General features: G+C 41.7%; 1 protein-coding gene across 2 annotated transcripts in view; it reads right to left on the bottom strand.

Moving 5' to 3' along the window:
• LOC132394187 (nuclear cap-binding protein subunit 1) overlaps positions 1-21,268 on the bottom strand; it is a 57,987-nt gene that overhangs the window by 26,756 nt on the left and 9,963 nt on the right. Inside the window, exons 7-14 of one of the 2 annotated variants that reach the window (XM_059970024.1) lie at positions 19,719-19,788; positions 17,454-17,669; positions 13,941-14,038; positions 13,247-13,310; positions 11,384-11,494; positions 10,609-10,673; positions 9,655-9,717; positions 7,528-7,602 (exon numbers count right to left, since the gene is read on the bottom strand). In XM_059970024.1, the coding sequence (XP_059826007.1) occupies positions 7,528-7,602; positions 9,655-9,717; positions 10,609-10,673; positions 11,384-11,494; positions 13,247-13,310; positions 13,941-14,038; positions 17,454-17,669; positions 19,719-19,788 (762 nt within the window). Of the gene's footprint in view, positions 1-7,527; positions 7,603-9,654; positions 9,718-10,608; positions 10,674-11,383; positions 11,495-13,246; positions 13,311-13,940; positions 14,039-16,706; positions 16,816-17,453; positions 17,670-19,718; positions 19,789-21,268 lie in introns of those variants that run through there. The other variant, XM_059970025.1, reaches the window with a different exon arrangement.

Genomic DNA, 21,268 nt, shown 5'->3' with positions numbered 1-21,268 from the left:
ATACCAGTCCCACCTCCCCCAGAACTGGTTCCAATGCCCCAGAAATTTGAATCCCTCCTCCTTGCACCATTTTTCAAGCCACATATTCATCTGAAATATCCTCCTATTTCTACTCTGACTAGCACATGGCACTGGTAGTAATCCAGAGATTATTACCTTTGTGGTCCTGTAGCGGTGTGCTACAAACAGCGCTAAAATTACGACACGGAGTCGGTAACTGCAGTCGAAGGAAAAACTTTATTCGAAAACTTCAGCCTCACTTTTAAGCCTCTGTCAACCGGCCCCCCATGGCGAAGAGGCTCCAAAGCTCTGTGCTCGCAAACCCCCGTAGGCTATCTAATTGTGAGTCGGTTCGCATACGCTAGGAAATGAGCCGCCACATAACCCCCCCCCAGAACCGGCGATACACCCCCCAATGTCCACAGCCTGGGCCAGAACCTGCTTGGGAGGTCGGCCTCTGCGCCGAGGCGCCGGAAACTCGGCCGGTTGCGCCAGGTCCACATGGGCCGGCTTGAGGCGGTCCACCGTGAAAACCTCCTCCTTCCCCCCAACGTCCAGCACGAACGTGGACCCGTTGTTCCGGAGCACCGTAAACGGCCCCCCGTATGGCCGCTGCAGCGGTGGCCGATGCCCGCCCCTTCGTACAAACACAAACTTACAGTTCCGTAGGTCTTTGGGTACGCAGGTCGGGTGCCGCCCATGCTGTGAAGTGGGTATGGGGGCCAGGTTACCGAGCTTCTCGCGAAGTCTGCCCAGGACTGCAGCGGGTTCTTCCTCTTGCCCCCTCGGGGCTGGTAGGAACTCCCCGGGGACGGCCAGGGGCGCGCCGTATACCAACTCGGCCGACGAGGCGTGCAGGTCGTCCTTGGGCGCTGTGCGGATGCCGAGAAGGACCCAGGGAAGCTCGTCCGCCCAGTTGGCTCCTCGCAGGCGGGCCATGAGGGCCGACTTCAGGTGACGGTGGAAACGCTCCACTAGCCCGTTCGACTGTGGGTGGTAGGCAGTGGTGTGGTGCAGCTGAGTCCCCAAAAGGCTGGCCATAGCTGACCACAGGCTGGAGGTGAACTGGGCGCCTCTGTCGGAGGTAATGTGGGCTGGTACACCAAAGCGGGATATCCAGGTGGCGATCAGGGCTCGGGCGCAAGATTCGGAGGTGGTGTCGGTGAGCGGGACCGCCTCTGGCCATCTTGTGAACCGGTCCACGATAGTCAGGAGGTAACGCGCTCCGCGCGACACTGGCAGGGGCCCACGATATCCACATGAATGTGGTCGAAACGCCGGTGGGCGGGATGGAACTGCTGCGGTGGGGCTTTGGTGTGCCGCTGAACCTTGGCCGTCTGGCAGTGCATGCACGTCCTGGCCCATTCACTGACCTGTTTGCGGAGTCCGTGCCAAACGAACCTGCTGGAAACCATCCGGACAGTTGTCCGGATGGAGGGATGCGCCAAGTTATGAATGGAGTTGAAAACACGTCGCCGCCAGGCTGCGGGGACGACCGGACGGGGCTGGTTGGTGGCGACGTCACAGAGTAGGGTCCTCTCACCTGGGCCCACGGGGAAGTCCTGGAGCTGCAAACCAGAGACTGCAGTCCTGTAACTCGGAATCTCCTCATCTACCTGCTGTGCCTCTGCCAGTGCCTCAAAGTCTACCCCTTGGGAAAGGGCATGAACGGTAGGGCGAGAGAGCGCATCCGCCACGACATTGTCCTTACCCGAGACGTGCCGGACATCCGTTGTGTATTCAGAGATGTAGGACAGGTGGCGTTGCTGGCGGGATGACCAGGGGTCGGATGCTTTCGTAAACGCAAAGGTAAGCGGTTTGTGGTCCGTGAACGCGGTGAAGGGCCGACCTTCTAGGAAGTACCTGAAATGCCGGATTGCCAGGTAGAGCGCCAACAGTTCCCGGTCAAAAGCACTGTACTTGAGCTCGGGTGGCCGCAGGTGTTTGCTGAAAAACGCCAGGGGTTGCCAGCGACCTGCGATGAGCTGCTCCAGCACCCCACCGACTGCCGTGTTTGATGCGTCCACTGTGAGGGCGGTAGGGGTGTCCATTCTGGGATGTACTAGCATTGCGGCGTCAGCCAAAGCTTCCTTCGTTTGAACGAAAGCGGCGGCGGACTCCTCGTCCCAGGTAATGTCCTTGCTCGGACCCGACATCAGGGCGAACAGGGGGCGCATGATCCGGGCAGCTGAAGGGAGGAAGCGGCGGTAGAAATTGACCATACCTACGAATTCCTGAAGGCCTTTGACCGTGGTGGGTCGGGGGAAGTGGCGGACCGCATCTACCTTAGCGGGCAGAGGGGTTGCCCCGTCTTTAGTAATCCTGTGGCCCAGGAAGTCAATGGTATCAAGTCCGAACTGGCATTTGGCAGGGTTAATTGTAAGACCGTACTCACTCAGTCGGGCGCAGAGTTGACGGAGGTGGGACAGATGCTCCTGACGACTGCCGCTGGCTATGAGGATGTCATCCAAATAGATGAACGCGAAGTCCAGGTCCCGTCCCACCGCGTCCATTAACCGCTGGAACGTCTGTGCGGCATTCTTCAGGCCGAACGGCATGCGGAGGAACTCGAAGAGGCCAAACGGGGTGATGAGAGCCGTCTTGGGGACGTCGTCAGGATGCATCGGGATTTGATGGTACCCTCGGACAAGGTCGACCTTGGAGAAGATCCGGGCGCCGTGCAGGTTTGCCGCAAAGTCCTGAATGTGCGGCACAGGGTAGCGGTCCGGTGTGGTAGCCTCGTTCAGCCTGCGGTAGTCGCCGCACGGTCTCCAGCCCCCCGTCGCTTTGGGCACCATGTGCAGGGGGGAAGCCCAGGGGCTGTCGGACCGCCGGATGATCCCCAATTCCTCCATCCTCTGGAACTCCTCCTTCGCCAGTCGGAGCTTGTCCGGGGGAAGCCGCCGAGCACGGGCATGGAGGGGTGGTCCCTGTGTCGGGATGTGGTGCTGTACGCCGTGCCTGGGCATGGCTGCTGTGAACTGCGGTGCCAGAACCGATGGGAACTCCGCCAGGACCCTGGTGAAGTCGTTGTCGGACAGCGTGATGGAGCCGAGGTGAGGGGCTGGCAACTGGGCCGCGCCCAGGGAGAACGTCTGAAAGGTCTCGGCGTGTACCAGTCTCTTCCTGGGCAGGTCAACCAGCAGGCTGTGAGCTCGCAAAAAATCCGCACCCAGAAGCGGTTGGGCTACGGCGGCCAGTGTGAAGTCCCACGTGAACTGGCTGGGGCCGAACTGTAGCTGCACCTGACGGGTGCCATAGGTCCTTACTGTGCTGCCATTCACGGCCCTCAGGGGGGGACCCGGTGCCCTGCTGCGAGTGTCGTAACTTGTCGGAGGTAAAACGCTGACCTCAGCCCCAGTATCGACCAAAAAGCGGCGTCCCGACCTGCTATCCCACACATACAGGAGGCTATCCCGATGGCCAGCCGCCGTAGCCATCAGCGGCGGCTGGCCCTGGCGTTTCCCGGGAACTTGCAGGGCGGGCGGCAACGGCGGGCTTCTGCGCCCCACCGCTGGTGGTAGAAGCACCAGTGGTCATTGGGCCGGGGGTTAGTGGGCTCTGCGGCCGGGCCTGGACTGGTTTGCTGCCGGGAGCGTGGCTGGGTGATCTGTGCGATGGACGCCCCGCTCACCTTTCTGGCGTTCCACAGCAAGTCCGCCCGGGCTGCCACCTTCCGGGGGTCACTGAAATCCGCGTCGGACAGCAGCAGGCGTATGTCCTCGGGCAGCTGCTCCAGGAATGCCTGCTCAAACATGAGGCCTGTGTGTCCCTCGGCCAGAGACAACATCTCGTTCATTAAAGCCGATGGAGGTCTGTCGCCCAAGCCATCCAGGTGCAGTAAACGGGCAGCCCGCTCGCGCCGTGAGAGTCCGAAAGTCCTGAGGAGCAGGGCTTTGAATTCCGTGTACTTGCTGTCTGCCGGGGGCGACTGTACGAACTCCGCGACCTGGGCAGCTGTGTCCTGGTCGAGGGAGCCCACCACGTAGTAGTAGCGGGTGTCTTCTGAGGTGATCCGGCGAACGTGGAATTGGGCTTCGGCTTGCTGGAACCATAGGTCCGGGCGCTGTGTCCAGAAACCCGGCAGTTTCAACGAAACCGCATGAACAGAGGCGGCGTCGGTCATTTCTGGTCCAAAAATCGTTTGGACCGTCGGGGTCACCAATTGTAGCGGTGTGCTACAAACAGCGCTAAAATTACGACACGGAGTCGGTAACTGCAGTCGAAGGAAAAACTTTATTCGAAAACTTCAGCCTCACTTTTAAGCCTCTGTCAACCGGCCCCCCATGGCGAAGAGGCTCCAAAGCTCTGTGCTCGCAAACCCCCGTAGGCTATCTAATTGTGAGTCGGTTCGCATACGCTAGGAAATGAGCCGCCACAGTCCTACTTTTTGGTTCATCTCCCAACTCCCTATAATTCACCTTGTAGGACCTCATCCCGTTTTTTACCTATATCGTTGGTACCTATGAGCACCACGACCACTGGCTGTTCACCCTCCCATTCCAGAATGTCCTGCAGCCGCTCAGAGACATCCTTGACCCTTGCACCAGGGAGGCAACATACCATCCTGGAGTCTCGTTTGCGGCTGCAGAAACACCTATCTATTCCTCTTACAAGCAAATTCCCTATCACTATAGCACTCCCACTCCTTATCCTTTCCTCCTGTGCCGCAGAGCCACCCATGGTGCAATGAACTCAGCTGCTGCTGCCTTCCCCTGATGAGACATCTTCCCCAACAGTATCCAAAACAGTATATCTGTTTAGGAGAGAGATGACCCAGGGGACTCCTGCACTACCTGCCTACTGCTACGTTGTCTAGTGGCCACCCCTTCCCTTTCTGCCCGTGTAGCCTTTACCTGCGGTGCGGCCAACTCACTGAACGTGCTACTCATGACTTTCTCAGCATCGCGGATGCTCCAGCATGAATCCAATTGCAGCTCCAGACGCTCAATGCGGTCTCCCAGAAGCTGCAGTTGGACACACTTCCTGCACATATAGTCGTCAGGGACACTGGAAGTATCCCTGATTTCCCATATGCTGCAGGATGAACAAACCACGGGGCTGATCTCAGCTGACATGACCTACCCAATACTTGCCTCAACTTTTGAAACTTTCTCCTTTGAAAGGAACTTACCCGGCCTTACCTCACTTGGAGTGAAGCTCATCCTCAGCCTCTTCTCATCAAAGCCTCAAATCTGCACTCCTTCACTGGCCCACTCACTCACTGGCCACTTTCCACAGGCAGTTCCGCTTGAGGTAACCCTCTATTTATTTGTTTGAGCTTTTCAAACTACTTGGTCACCTGACTTCGATTGCCCAATCAGCTGCTTTCTGCTGAGTCTGAGCTATTCAAATCTTGATGGTCTAATCAACGGCTTTCTGCTAAGCTATTCAAATCTTGATTGACTTGATTGCACAGTCCAACTGCCAAAACTGCCAGAATCTGTCGAGTCAAAGCCTCAAATCTCCACTCCTTCACTGCAATGAAGGGAGCATCTTTATAGTAGGAGGCAGGTGAGGAGGTCCTGCGCAATGACCTTTCCCACAGAAGAAGCAGCGAGACCCCTCTGCAGTTACCACAACTGGGTTGTTTACTGGTCAAATTACCAAATTATTTCTGGACTCTAAATTACACTGCACTGTTCTTGACATCACCTCAAAGGCTTTGGTGAGAGTAAAATACAGATAGCTAAGAATGAGTGTTACTCAAAGGATTAAATTAGTAAAGATATATCACATTAACTTGGGTTGCTTCATTTAAAATTAATTCAATTGAGCTAAAGGACCAAGATTAAAAAATGACTGTTGAAATGAAAAACAAGTTCTTGATTGATGTTTCATTCTACTCTAGAGGAGCTAGCACATTGTCGAAGCAATTGCAATAACTACAGAGAGGTCTCCCTGTTCTCTGCTTCAGAGAAGGCCACTGTACAAGTCTCCCTCAACTGCCTTCTATCAAAAAACTGCAGTATGGATTCAATCTATCTAGTGGCACAATGAATTTGATCTTTCCCACAAAACTAAAGCAAAGAGCAGTTCCCATGTAAGCTCTTCCCCACCCTCACAAATATCTTGGACTTTGTCAATCAATAGGAACTGTGAAGTATCCATCCAAATTTGTCTGCTTTTGGAAATTTGTCTAAATGCTCTATATACTTCATCTCAGATACTTCCAGACAGACTGAAAGGCAGGGTGTCAGGTTCGGAAGTTTCACTCATTCTTCCACAAAATTCACTTCTCTCTCCGTGACACTGAGACTGCCCTGACTGCCGAGCTTCAGGGTAATCTGTCCTGCTAACATGATGAACTGATACTGAGGCTTTGGGCCTACTCTGGGGAGTTAAATTGGTTTGGAATGCTGCTGTACACTTCTATTGTTGGCATGATTTGTGGATTTTTTTCTCTTTCTCTATGCATCGGGGTTTAGTCTTTATTTTTTAATTGGATTCTTTCAGGTTTCTTGCTTTGTGGCTGCCTATGAGCAGACAAATCTCAAGATCGTATATTTATATATTCTTCAATAATAAATGTAATTTGAATCTTTAAATGTTGGCTTGTAACCTGCAAGTTTAAACAATGAGTCCATACAGACACAATACAGACTGGCATCAAGCAGGGCCGTGTTATCACCCTAACTTTATTCTTGCTGCAACACTACATCTCATTTCCAATAAATATTCTGCTCAAATGGAGCCATCCTTTAGGATAAATGGGTCATCTGCCTTCAGTCAGTATCTGAAGTACATAGACAACATGTTTGGAAGTTCACCTCCAAGTGATTCTCCATTAATTAAATGACAAGCAAATTGGTCTAGCACTGAACATCTACAAATCAAAGCTCCCCTACCAATATGCCCAAATGTACAAATCAGCCCTTGGCAAGAAAAATCTACGATGAGATCCTACAAAACATAGGCCACTTCCTCTCTCAGGAGTTCACTCAGAGTGAAGGTGGATATTATTGAAAGAATTCATCAACACATTCACTAATCTAGTACAGCCTTCTGGCAAAATAGTAAGAGAATATTTGAAAATCAATAACCTAAACCCTGTAGTGCTCCAGACCTTCCTGTTTGCCTCTGAGATATGGACTACCCACACCTTAAAGCACCAAGAGGCACTGACAAAGCTGCTCCAGCAACAAACTCTTCCTAATCCACTAGCATGAAAGTGAAGTCTGCATTTTCAGCTGAACCGTACCCTCTAGCATTGGGGTTCTATTTACATTCATCCATCTCCAGTTAATACACCATGGTGTTTACACGCCAAGACCCAAATTCCCAGTTGGTCATTTCAAGAGGATAGAGAAAGATTCAAGAATATCTTTAAAGTCTCCTTGAAAAGTACAACTTCCATTTTCTCAGATGAGAATTAACATTTTTATTTTCAAACTTTGTGATGCAAGGCACAAAACAAACATTTGGACAATCCAATTCCTTTTATGGTAAATTGGGCATTGCCATTTTTGACAAAAACATCCACCATACAAAAATAGCAGCAGGGATCATAAACCAAAGTTTACTTACCTCATACATTTCTCCAACACTTCACGCAAAAACTTTGGTTTGGCTTTGTCAGGATCCAGAGCCAGGCAGTCAGACCTGTGTGCATATTGAGAGAAGAGGGTGTGTAAGCATTTTGGTGGGGTTGGGGAGATTGGGAAGAAGGGATAACATGGGGACAATTGGTGGAAGAGTTTCACATTGACATGTTAGTAAAGGAGCACATTGGCAGGGAGGGGATATGTGAATGTGTGTTTGCAGTAGAGAAAAAAACTCATTATTTATGCAACAAAAGATAAAGTACAGAAATATGCACTTATTGCATGGCCTGCCTATCTATTGGAATGCTTATGAGAAAACATGCAGTCCCTTAAACTCTAATAAAATGAACCTCAGTAAAAATCATAATCACACTGTACATTACAGTCACTGGCATGTGTGCCCAAAGGCTGTGTGTATTGCCACAATACCAACACAGTTTATCAACGCCAGTATCAATATTGCAAACAACTTCAGACTCAGAAGTGTGCATGTGATGTCCAATGTATGATCCATTATTGTAGAAAGCTCCTTCCTGTTCCTCCAAGCTTTGATCTACCCCACTTGCTTATTCAGAAATCTTAATTCCTTCAACAAATAGTTAATTTCAATGTCTGCGAATAAAATTTCTGACTGAACAGTGTCAACATGGCCTGAAAAACCATTCTTCAAAGTTGCTCAGCATGCCCACAGATAAGGACGCCACTGATTTAAAAAAAACACTAAATTTCAATGCCAGAATGCAGTCTCAGCACACAATTCTAGTAGCTAATTCATGGTCACATACATAAATAATAAATATCATAGAGCTATACACAGAGACACGTTGAAACTGCTACACATTGCCATCGCATACAGCACCCAAAGATGATGGAACTTTGATATACCACCAACCCCAGAACACATGTCCTGCAATGTAACAGCACATTTGCATGGGACATAGGAACTTTCATCAACTGCTGTATAATCTAACACAGATATATAGGAATACACACTATAGCACAAGATCCAGAGACAAATGAATTTGTGTCCTTGACTGAATCAATACATTATTCAGAAACAGAAACCCAGATTCTATACTGGCATGATAAATTTCCAAGAGATACGTGAACCCATATCCCAGAGCCTCAGAGCACAACACCCAAAATTGCAGGAACTCACATTCTATACAGTACCTGTTTTAATCCAGACACTAGACAAGATTTAAGTTTCTCTTTTGATATACTACTCACTAAGACAAAAAAAAATTACAGGCTTTTCTCACAAGGCTGATGTTTGCTTTTCCAAAACTGGGGTATGGCACTGTTACAACATTTTATAAAGATTTGTCCATCTATACATTGTAACCCACATTCAGGTTGTGCAATCTTATTTGTATTTCCTTTATGTAAAATAATATCATATTGCATGCTTTTTATGTATAAAGTGTTGTTATTAACCAAGTCAATGAAAATTCACAAATAGTGCTGATGCACATCAAATACAAAGCAACATTACCAAAGAGTTACAGCCACTGGTACAGCTGACCAGGTTTTAGTAGCGAGCTTTGTCTTTAAGCCATTAATGTTTACCTTGTGACTGTATTCATGGCTGCAATATTCAAATGCTGAAATAAATAAAATTCTGTCCTCTAACCCCTGCCACCTTTAATCAATACCATTGTCACTGGTCTGCAAAGGAACTGAACCACCAATTTTGGATATAAAGTTTCCCTTCTTCTCACTAGAGAAGGGAGCATTGATGATTTCAAATGAAGCTCACTTGAAGTATGCCTAAACTGCAGGAAAATTTCCAAGCAGATAATCAAAATTGCAGATTCTGTCATTTGCTGATCTGCCACTTGGTGGTGCAGAAGAACTGTTCAGCAATGGTTTACTACAGATCTCTAGCTCCTATTCTTCTAACCAATATGAAAAGGCCTGAGATGTCAGAGCAATACAGTCATACCTGCCTCTACCTACCCTCCCGCACCAATTGCTTTGACTAGCTCACTTATGTTGCCCTTTTACAGCAAGTTAAAATATGCAAAGGATTCAAATTATAGTTCTACTTGAGGGCTAATTTAAACAGACTCCAAATTCATATTTGTAATTCAAAATAAGCAATACCTACCAGTCATCCCAACTCCATCTGAATTGAAAATTACTTAAATGATGAGAAAACCAGTTGATAAATCTGAAAATGCAAGAAATATAAAATTTGAAGGAATCAATTTAACAACATCAAGTCAGTGAGGTGGGGGATTAAGCAGAAACAGGAAGTTGGAGGGTGGAAGAAACATTTTCTACCTAGAGAATTTCACTCTGAGTTGAAATGACTTAAACTTGCATAGAATAATACTGATTTCTGATCACTCTCTGCACAGACTATTCAAGCTTTGAAATGTCACAAACACAACCACTTTGTTAGGGAGAAGGCAGTCATTGAATCCAGACTCTTAATATTGCAAGGTTGATTTTAAATTTCTCTGGTCTGCTAAGAATTAATTCAGCAATCCAGTTATGGGTCCATCCACATTGGCAGAAATGGGTATTTTTATTGTGAAAGCCCAATAGTTATTCAGCGACAGGCTATCTGAAACTTCACATAGAACTTTAATTCTACTGAACTACTAAAGAATCATACATAATTTCTTTCTCTTTAACCCAAGCATACCCAAGACCCACTAACCCACTAAGACTAGTATGAGAACAGTCAACCCAACACAGAAGATGCAGTTGTAATTAAGAAACTCCAAGTTAAGTGTGGTACTACAACAGATCACACAGTTGGCATTTACCATTGCACATCTAAATAATTCCTTGAGGGAGGGGTGGAGGGAGGCAGGGAAGGCAGAGGAGCAGGGGGAGGCCGAGGGGTGGGGGGACAGATGGAGAAAGTAATCTTATCTCTGTAAAGCAATTATGCCAAATGGGAGAAAATATTAATTGTGTTAATTCTGTACTATGACATTCTCACTAACTACTCTTCGATCTTGTCCTAGATCACATTTATATTAAAATTCTAAAATTTAAAGCAAGAATATTTATACCATACAAAGCTACTTTTAAAACAATGCAAAGTCACCTGTCTACGCAAATTGTATTCATTGCATCAATCCGCATGTATAACATCTCAGTGGCTTGTGCAAGCTGATTGATTAGTTAAGTAAAATATGCCATGAAATGTTGCTTTGAAAATAAAAGGGAGGATGTTAACAGTTACCAATTTCTGAAGAGCAAAACAAAACCTCAATAGCATATCAAGTCCACCAAAATGCAACTTACAATACTTTAAAAATATCTTGAGTTTGCTTCATAGCCCCTAATTTGAAGTGTATGAATCCAAAAGGCGTAATACTAGAAATTATGAAAAACAGAATCTCAAACAACTTACACTATAGTTGTTGGATAAGACAGCCAAGATTTAACTTCAAATTATTTAAGGTGCGCTTCTTAATAGAGTCGACATATTCATGTGTTGCACGTATACAGTAAAGACAAATATATAAAATATAAGTATGAACTATTCTTCTCAAATCAATTATCTAGAGAACTCAAATGTCAACATCAAATTTTCTCTTACAATGACTTCCCAACACGGAGGTATGTAGTAACTAAGGGCTTTTGTTGCAAGTAAAGTGAGAATAAGTGCAAAAACAAAGAAACACACACAAAATGCTGTAAGGCTCAGAGGGTCAGGCAGCATCTATAGAGAGGAATACACAATCGACATTTGGACGAAGAAAGTTATGTATGATTATGAAAATTATTACACCACATAACATTCAGAGTTTCTTTTACGCTATCTCCTGACTTTTTACCACGGAGATTACCTTAATGGAATATTTCTAAAAGGATACAACTTGTGGCAAAGAGCCAGGCTGCAGTTTGCAGAGTTCAATCAATAATGTTGTATACATGACTTCAATATGAGGGGGTTGGGGCAACCGGAAAAGTTCTCCAAAGACAACCTATGAAACAATTGGCATTATTACAAAGCACTTCTTATAGGTTACTGGAGGCAAACAGAAATACTAGTACATTAACATGTTTATAGTACAATAACGACCATACTTTAATGAGCATCCTAAAACCTCCAAACTTTAGCTAAAACAAGTGCAGATATGTGAAACAAAATGTCAAAATGTCAAGTTCCCTTTTTTTGATTTGCTCACATGCACATTGAACTTGAACTATATACTCTGAAATTATCTACTTTTATTGTTGTTTACCTCTAAGCATCTCTTTTTTATCATTCCTTTTTCCTTTTTATTAAAGGCTATAGGACATATAGCATTTCAGCAGATTATGACTTCTCATTCATGTAGCATACATGTTTTCGAGATGGTGTTTATAAGCCACTTTTGTAAGCCTCTAATTATTTGGTGATGTTGTACCCATGGTATTACTGTGTAGTGTCTCAGGATTTAGACCAAGTGATAAAAAGAGGGAATGGTAATATACCTCTCTATTTATTGAATGGTGTGTGACTTGCAGGATAACTTGAGTGAAATTTCAATGCATGTGCTACCCTTGACTTTCTGGAAGAAGTCATGAGGAATTCCCCTCTGTTCAAACTACTCATCTGCACATTCCATCAGGCACTTCCTGCCCTATTGTGGGAAGAATCTCAGTCATCTAGAGTCACAGAATTAAATCTAAGCAAGCCATCCTCAATCCATAGGAACCGTCTGAGAAAATTCAAGGGTTCGAAAGGAACTAATGGAATAATCTGGGTGAGTAATTGCATTAGATTGCAAATAGTAGATACCAGTCATACTTCATTGATAGTGAAGCTAATAAACATGTAAGGTAACAGATGAAGCAAATAAAATTTTGGTATTATCTCTGGGTCTCTTGCTAATTACTTTGTACGTAAAGGACACCAAATTTTTGCTGTGTATTAGATCCCCATCATGACCTTCTATAAATTTGAACATTAACTTGCCTCTTAAACCATTTTTACTCCTAACTCCTCTGCATAATTGAACTCTTATCCTCAAATCTTTCCAATAAATCTCTTCTGCATCCTCCCCATAATCTTAATACTATTACTAGTAATAAGATTATGGGGACTGTTTGGAGGTTAGAGTTTAATAATACTCCCAATTACTAATAAGCTCAGCTTCTTTGCCATTAAGCCAAACGATCATACAATTTTTTTTGAAAGAAAGAGCTTCCTGATTTGTCCTGTCAGCGTGACTACTCCCAAAAGTCAATTTAAAATTGTATAATTTATATTGCTTCACCTTGCCCTTTTTATCAAAACACATCATCTCACACTGGTCTGCATTAAATTTTGAATGCTATAACATCTGCCTATATCATCAGTCCACGTCCACAGGTTTACTACAATTTTGTTCATTATGAAACTGTATTTCTTAGTTTATGCTAATAACAAAATAATGCTCTGTATAATTGATCTGGACTTCAAACCACATCAGAAAATGAGGTGCTTTGAAAGCCATTCCCACTGATTGCCTTCTTTCAGTCTAAACAAGCATTCACTTCTGCTCTCTTATTTTCAATATAAGTTAAACTTATACTCTCACTTTAATAAAGCAAATTTTTATACAATCCAAGATTTTATAAACTATACAAAATACCAGTGTCCGGAGAATTTTATAATTTGATCTAGCTTTTCTTCAGTTTCTTCATTAGATAAGCAAAATTTCTGGTAAATAAAAATCAAGTCACCAAGTTCCATTATAAAAGGTACATACCTCTACTATATGGTAATTCAGAGGAATTTTGTTTTTCCCTGGATAACTAAGCAGCTGTGCAGCACTGTCAGTGAAAAAACATCAGGCACAATAAATTAAACTACTGAAATAAAAATTCCCAAGTCACCCAGAAAATAGATTATCTTCTTGTGCAATGTTCAAATCTGTCTCATTAAATCTAATCCATATTTTTACTGGCAAAATCAATTACTAGATACTGAAAAACTGACTTAAAATAACTTTAGCACCACCATCAATAACTACCCCATTAATTGGCGTTCTGCATATTGCTGAGCGCACCAATATGTTTTAACTTTTCTTTCCATTTTTCTTTAGTTTTTTAATATTGCATATTAATATTTAATACAGCATTAAAACACAGCAAAACTCCAATAATCAATTAAGACATTTAGAAATCCAAGTGGTTCAGCAACAGACCGTGGTCACTTCCCCACCACGCTCCCTCAAAACTCACCAAATTTGTTGAAAAATATACTAGAGTGTAACATCTAAAGTAAATTAAAGTTGTGCTGGAGTCTCAATTAGAATGACGTCTAATGGTCTAGAAAAACTGCCAGTCCCAGCGCTACACAAATCCCGAGTGTCAGATTAATGGAGTTTTACCATTATCAGACATTCTCCTCAACAATAAAAAAAGTTACTACAGGAATATAGAAAGATGTTCAAATTTTACCATGTTTTTCTTTCTCTCCAATGAGATTTGATAATACAACGGAGATTCTCTTCAATTACAAATCTCTCAACAGAGTGGCTGCCAGGCATGACTGGACCCTAAAAGCAAGAGATTACAATAAAAATGTGATTTTTTTTTAAAGCTGGTATTCTCAATTTAGCCATTTTTGACAGTATACAGGTAACCATATAAATTAAATGCAACTGAACATCAAACAAAATATCATGCTCGGAACAATTAACTCAGAAAACTGAAGTCTAACAAAACTGCAGTTCAAGATCTGAGCATCTCCTAGATTGCCAAAGATTAACTATCAATAAAGGTTTCAAAACAAATCTGTTTCAATGATGGAAACAATCCAAATAACTGAGCTGATTAGCAAACCATAATACTTCATGTATCCAAAACTAGTTTAAAAAAACTAAGAAAAGGGATAAAGAGATAAAAGAATGTTTGAGTGGGGTGAAGGCCAAGAAGAGTGCATCATTAGCAGATAGACAATTTATGGTGGTTGCACACCCAAAGGAACATGTTACTATTCAGTTTAAGTAACAATAGATAAATTGAGAATATGTATCTAGTCTTAGGCAATGTTAAAATAATAACAAGTAAACTGCCTGCTGTGATAAAATATCCTGACCAACAGTTACACATCAGTTGTCATATTACCACTGCCTACATTGTGCACATTATCTCACATGCTCACTAATCAACATCAGCTCCCACTTCACCATTGTCCCAGTTTAAAGTTTAATACTTATTGTCCCTTGTATGCCTCAGCCCTATCAAGCCTCCTCCTGTAATTCTCTAACCCTCCAAGAACTTTCTGTTCTGAACTCCTGCACAACTCCCACAAAATTGCTGTAATTTTTATCATGCTGTATGATTCTTTTTATAGATGAACCTCTAGAATTCTCTCTCTCTCCCCCCAGATTTCTCTACTTCAAGCATACCTCTCTATGACCAAACCTTTAGTTAACCTTCTTATGTGTTTGGTTCTATCTAGTTTTCCAAAGTACAATTCTGTGAAGTACCTATGTGACATTTACTACATTAAAAACATGATATAAATGCAAGTTGTTGTTATAACAGTGTATTTAAAAAAAACAATAAAGCACTTAAAAACACTCTTGCTGATACACCATTTATATTTAGACTGAATTTCTGGTTCAGAGTATTGCTAAGAAATTTTCATTCCTCTCCCATACATCAGCCTCTTAGCCATTCTTCATAGAAAGCTAGAAGGCAAATGTCAGTGAGGCTTTTGGGTCACTGAAAGTTAGCAAATAATTAGCAAAGACTTTCTGATTTCACTCCTGAACCAAAGACTATCTTCAGGATAAGCAGACTTGACATAGAATGAAGACAGAACTGTTGTTTGCACTACATCACAGAACTAACAAACACAAAAATGTTGAAAACAAATTTGTTCCCCTAATGATAAATAGAAAATATCCAAATAGGTCTTTAAATTGTGAAACAACAATCAAGTCAGTACCCACGACATTCTTTGCTCCAACTAAATTTCCCTTCATTGTGCCCAGGCATTATCTATGACACTGGCTCTGTTTATAACAGGAAAACCTTTCTTTCAAAGAAGATGTTTTATGGAGATAAAGTAATATTCCTAAAATACATTGTGAACTATCAAGAGGCAGGTAGGTGAGTGCGAGAGACAATCACAATCAGGTTGGAGAAGCAATACCCTATATTCCATATGGATATCCCCCAACTTGACGGCACGAACATTGATTATTCTGAACTCGGTAATTACTACAACCCCCCCCCCCCCCAACCATTCTTTTTCCATTCCTATTTTGGTTAACCTCTCAGCTCTTCTGCTCTTCTTCCTGCTTATCAAATCCTTCTACTCCTCCTCTTTCCTTTCATTCCATGGTCCAGTCCTCTTCTAATAGATTCCTTCTTCTTCAGTCCTTTAGCTCTTTCACTTATCACTTCCCAGTTTCTTGCCACATTCCCCCCTTCCCCCTCACCTGGTCTCACCTATCACCTGCCAGCTTGTACCCTTCCTCACCCTACACCTTATTCTGGCTTCTGCCACTCCCTTTCCAGATACGATGAAAGGTATCGTCCAAAGACATTGACTGATGATACCTCCCTAAATGCTGCCTGGCCTGCTGTATTCCTTTAGCATTTTGTGGATTGCTCAGCATTTACAACATCTGAAGAAGATATGTAATGGCCCATTCCACTGGCAACAAAGTGTCAAAAGTTGTTGTGATCTTTAATATGTACAATCCAGTAATTTAGTAGCACATCTGACAGAACTCAATGGGGAGAGCTCATTTCCATCTCCACAATATCCCAGGAGTTATGGCAACGTGCTTTATTACTTTCGTTCAAAATGTCTATTATGCAAGTGATCCATGTTTGATTCTAAAGATGTCAGCCTATTAGGTTTCAAAAATTAACAAATGATTTAACCATTAAAATATCTGAACAATTATCACCATCCTACATTAAACAAATTTAATAAGTGATGCACATACACGAACAAAGGCCAAGAATTTGCAGTCAGCAGTGAATCAATGCTGAACTTCAGAAAAAGCTGCCCTGAAAATTTAGCTGCCTTTTGTTGTTAAGCATTAATTCAAATGAACCTCTGATATCCTGCAATTGTGATGTTATTAAGCTGGCTACACAGCCAATCACATTAAAGATTTCTCACGGATAGCATAAAGCACAGTTTTTAATTAACTTTTTAAGCATCATACAAATTGCTAAATAAAAAAAATTGGAACATACACGTAAAAGAAAGAAAGACTTGCATTTATATAGCATCTTTCATGTCTCTTTCATAACGTCCCAAATCGTTTTACAGCCAATGATGTACGTTTGAAGTGTAGTCACTGTTCTAATGTAAGAAATATGTAACATGTGATTAAAGTAACAACTGAAATACTTTTTTATTTTAAAATCCATATTTTGAAATATTTATTTAAGGGAACGACAAGATATTTACATAATTGCTTAGGGCCCAGTAACTGGTTAAGAAATAATTGTTGCTTAATATGCCATTATAAACTCTTAAATCTCACACAACATAAGAGTTCAGAGTATTTTTCAGGGGGATTATTGCGTATATTGGTTAAATTTTCTCAAACGTGAAGGCTGCAACAGCACAACCCATTGAGAATGTCTGTATCACTAACAGCAACTTCAGGCTTTCCAGACTGAAGTACTTTTGTAATCTAGTTACTGTGAATATCTGAGTTACGACTGTAAAATCTGGGCATAAATATTCATTTATTCAACTTAATTTTTAGCAGTTGATCATGCATTAAATTTTGAAATCATTAATATTCTGTGTTTACCCCAGTATTTACATAACCAACAACTTGCATCTGTATCACAATTTTAATGCTGAAAAGCATTTCAGGCATTGCACAGAAGTACAGTCATATTAAGAATCTGCCACTATTCAGCAAATGATTCTAACTGTAGTTCATGTACTAGCGACCAACAACTGTGCAAAAATAAGCTGCTACATACCTCAGGGGCATCTGTGTAGTCGAACATTCTGAAAATGACTTGTGGAACAGGGTATACAGAGTCTTTTGTGTGAGGAGGTGGAGTAAAAGGTGGCAGGTTGTGCTGCAAGGCTTCACAGAGTACGCTGTCAAAAGCCAAATATGGTCTCAAGATATGTTTCTCCTGCCAACGATCCTTTTTCAACTTCTGAATTTGTGCCCAAAGACAGTCCAAGTACTGCAGAAAAATAAATACTTTTCAATGCTTAATCAGCCAGTCAAAGGCTGTAATGTAGCGTGTGCAAGAATTACTTCAATTTAACCTAAACTTTATTTTACTAGTAAATGCTATACCAAAATCTTAATCAATGCTGGGAAAGGTACTACTAACAAGCTATCCAAATTAGAAAGCTGCAGTTGGTAAAGAAAAGATATGTTTGGGCAGGATTTAAAAGAAAGTCTAGGAGGGCAAAATTAGAGTAGATGAGCAAATGTTCACCATGGATGTGATTAAGTCTATTCTATGTGGCATGATTCTGACTCTACTTATCCATAGGCTGAGTTCTTAATAGCTTCGTTGTACCACAATTCAATAGAAGCCAATGACAAGGAAAGATGGTGAATATGGATGTGCAGATTAAGAAGCAGCATAATTTTTATGTATATTGTGCAGGAGGCAACATATGGCTATTAATTATGTTATTTTATCATGTTTCCCTTACCAAAGGAAAGCAGAGTAAACCTGATTAGCTACTGTGACAAATTAATGATCATTTCCAAAATTTGACTGGTCTGTGATCAATATTTCTAAAGTAAAAAGTGTGAATAAAATTTAATGAAAAAACATAGAACAATATGTGAACTTAGAATTTCTGTTAAGAAGAGGATTACATTCTGGAGTGTAGAGATTGCTGTTTATAAGTCAGGCAATCAAAGTTCTGATATGTAACTAACTTTAGAAATGCATGTACTTAAAGAATGCAGCTATCAACTAAATTATACAAATATTAATCAAAATTTCTAAAACTTCTCAATGCACTCATAAATAAACAGAGCAAAAATACTGTAAAGTAGTAACCTAGGAAAGAAACATGCATAATTTGTATGCAATTATCTGAAAATCTCATTTAAATAACTGTAAGCAAATGCCCAAAGCAATGCACACCTAAATAAATTACTAAGCTATTTCTGATTAATTTCAAGACATCCATGTTGAATTGCTACTACTTTCAGTTCTTCTAATCCAGCCATTTTCTCACATCATTGGGTTAATTACAAAAATTATTTTGCACATTAGAATGAATACAAGATCTCTATCTGTGTTGTTGATAGGTGGGAAGGGAAAAATTCACAGTTCCTTTCCTAAAGCTTTTTCAAATCACTTGATCTCCCTGATGTAATTTGTCAATTTTTATCTATGCTTGTGATTGAGAAGTATACACGGCATAATTAAACTCAGATTTAAATATTTTTGCTACGAATAACCTGATTATCTCTTATACTTAAATTCATGCTGGGACTGAAGACTCATTATACAGAGAGCTCTGATTTAAACATCTAGCCTCCATGGTGCACTACAAGATCTGCCAAACATAGTGTCTTCATAATCTAGACATTACTGCGTTGTCAAGCTACAAAACAGATTTATTTATCAACAGATATTTTGGCCTATATATAAAATCATGTTCCACATCTCTTCTTCTCCTCAACACTCTGCATCTTGCCTAATTTCTAGATACCATTTCCTTTTTCCTTTGCGGAGTCTCACTTCCACTTGTCCATAGGCCTTCAGTCAGGATAGAACAAATAAAAAGTAGAAACCTTTACCAATTTTGCAGAAATGGGCATAGTTAAGTAATCAGGAGCAGAAGAATCACGAGCATTGCTTAACAATTAAAGTTTGCATTAAATTAGTTGTGAATCAAGGTATAAATAGCCTTGATATTAAGCAATATCATACTAACAGCCAATTTCCTCACAGCATGTTTTACTCTATTAGCTTTTGCACTGGACCTTCAAATACTACATCGGATTTATGGATTCACTCATGTATTCAATTTAAAGCCAGCATGTTAATTCTTATCCAGTGAGGAAAAAAAAAGTTCAAATCATATGATGAATCCAAAAGTTGGTGCACTAATATGGGAATGAGTATTTGTCAAAGCATATCCAACAGGAAAACCTTTCCTAAGTGAGACTGACATTGAATTACAGCTCAGCGAAAACGTGCAAAAAACTTCCGGCCTATCTGAAATGAAATGCATTAGTTTTCTATTAGGTTTCTCACCTCCTCCTGTAAATGTGGCTGTTCAGCATTCCAGGACTGTAGCATTGGGACATGATGTTTTTGTCGTCTCCTACAAACAGTTAAGAGTAAATATCAAATATAACCTTGATTCCATGCACAGAAGACTAGTGTTAGAGGGAAAAATTATGCATCAAATTTGAAAATCTATATTAACTCTAACATTATTGAGTCATTTCCACCAAGGTACATCAAAGTACTTTGAACTAAGCTTTAAAAAACTTAGAAACATGATCAAACACTGCGTAATTCAAAACAACACAGAAAAAGCCAGTTTTTTGACCAGCCCCAGTCAGCACACTACTTCACCTAATTAATCTAGACAAAAGCCAGGATTTGAAAGTGTTTCTGGAAATTAGCAGAGTTCCCGCTTTTATCTATTAGAAAAGTTATGAATGCTTCCAGAATTATATCCCACATCCTAAAAAAAGGATATCAAAATAAAATTCCATGGATATGGCATAGGTTCCATTTAAGTGGAAAATAGCAAGACTAATTCCTTTGATCAAAAAGGCAGAATACATGGAATTACAAACCAGTTAACTCAACATCTGCATTGGGAAAGTGTAGGAAAGCACTGAATAATGAAAGGGAACTAGTTCATGAAATAAGATTTCCAGAAGGTATTCGATAAAGATTCTGAATCATCGGCTATTGTAGAAAACTAAAGTTTATAGTATAGGAGTAACACATTGAGAGTGATACATTACAGGAAATGGATCTTTTTCAAGTTGGCATTGATGCTGTATCCTCAACTTTTTTTTTTACAATTTATCCAAATGATCTAGATAAGAAGCAAAACGTACAGTACAAGTTGCTAAATCTGCTGATGATTCAAAGATGGTAGGAAAAATAAGCTGTAAACAGGACATAAAGCAGTTACTAAGGGATATAGCTGAACTGACACAAATCTGGCAAATGGGGCATAACTTTGGAAAATGTGAAATTACTTATTTTAGGTGGAAGGCTAAAAATTATCACCTAAATGGTGAGGCAATATAGAGGTTTAAAAGATAAAGGCATCTGAGTGCTTGGTAGATATTCACAGGTTAACACTTCAAGTGATTAAAGATAAAACAATAAAGATTAAAAATTAGCTTTATTTGTCACACATACATCAAAACATAGTGAAATCCATCATTTTCCACCTGATCAAATCAGTGAGGATTGTGCTGGACAGCCCACAAATATTGCAACACTTCCGGTGACAACATAACATGCCCACAACTTACTAACCCTAACCTGTACACCTTCGGAATGTGGGAGGAACACTCAGAGGAAACCCACACGGTCACAAGGAGAGCATACAAACCTCAGTCAGCGGCAGAGATTGAACCCCATTCAGTCATTGGTGACACTGTAATAGTACTAGCAAACTACTCCAGTATCATGTCCCTAAGTTTCAGCTAGGAAACCAACAATGTTATTATTTACCTTTAGGGAAAAAATGAAAATTAAGTTTCTGGAGTACTGTATACAGTGTCAGTTTCCTTATTAATCAAAGGGTGCACATGTATTTGAAGCAGTTGAAA

Source organism: Hypanus sabinus, chromosome 5 (assembly GCF_030144855.1).
Source record: "Hypanus sabinus isolate sHypSab1 chromosome 5, sHypSab1.hap1, whole genome shotgun sequence".
Taxonomy (NCBI): Eukaryota; Metazoa; Chordata; class Chondrichthyes; order Myliobatiformes; family Dasyatidae; genus Hypanus; species Hypanus sabinus.
Note: the sequence above shows the minus strand (reverse complement) of the source record. Positions and strands in the feature narration are given on the sequence as shown.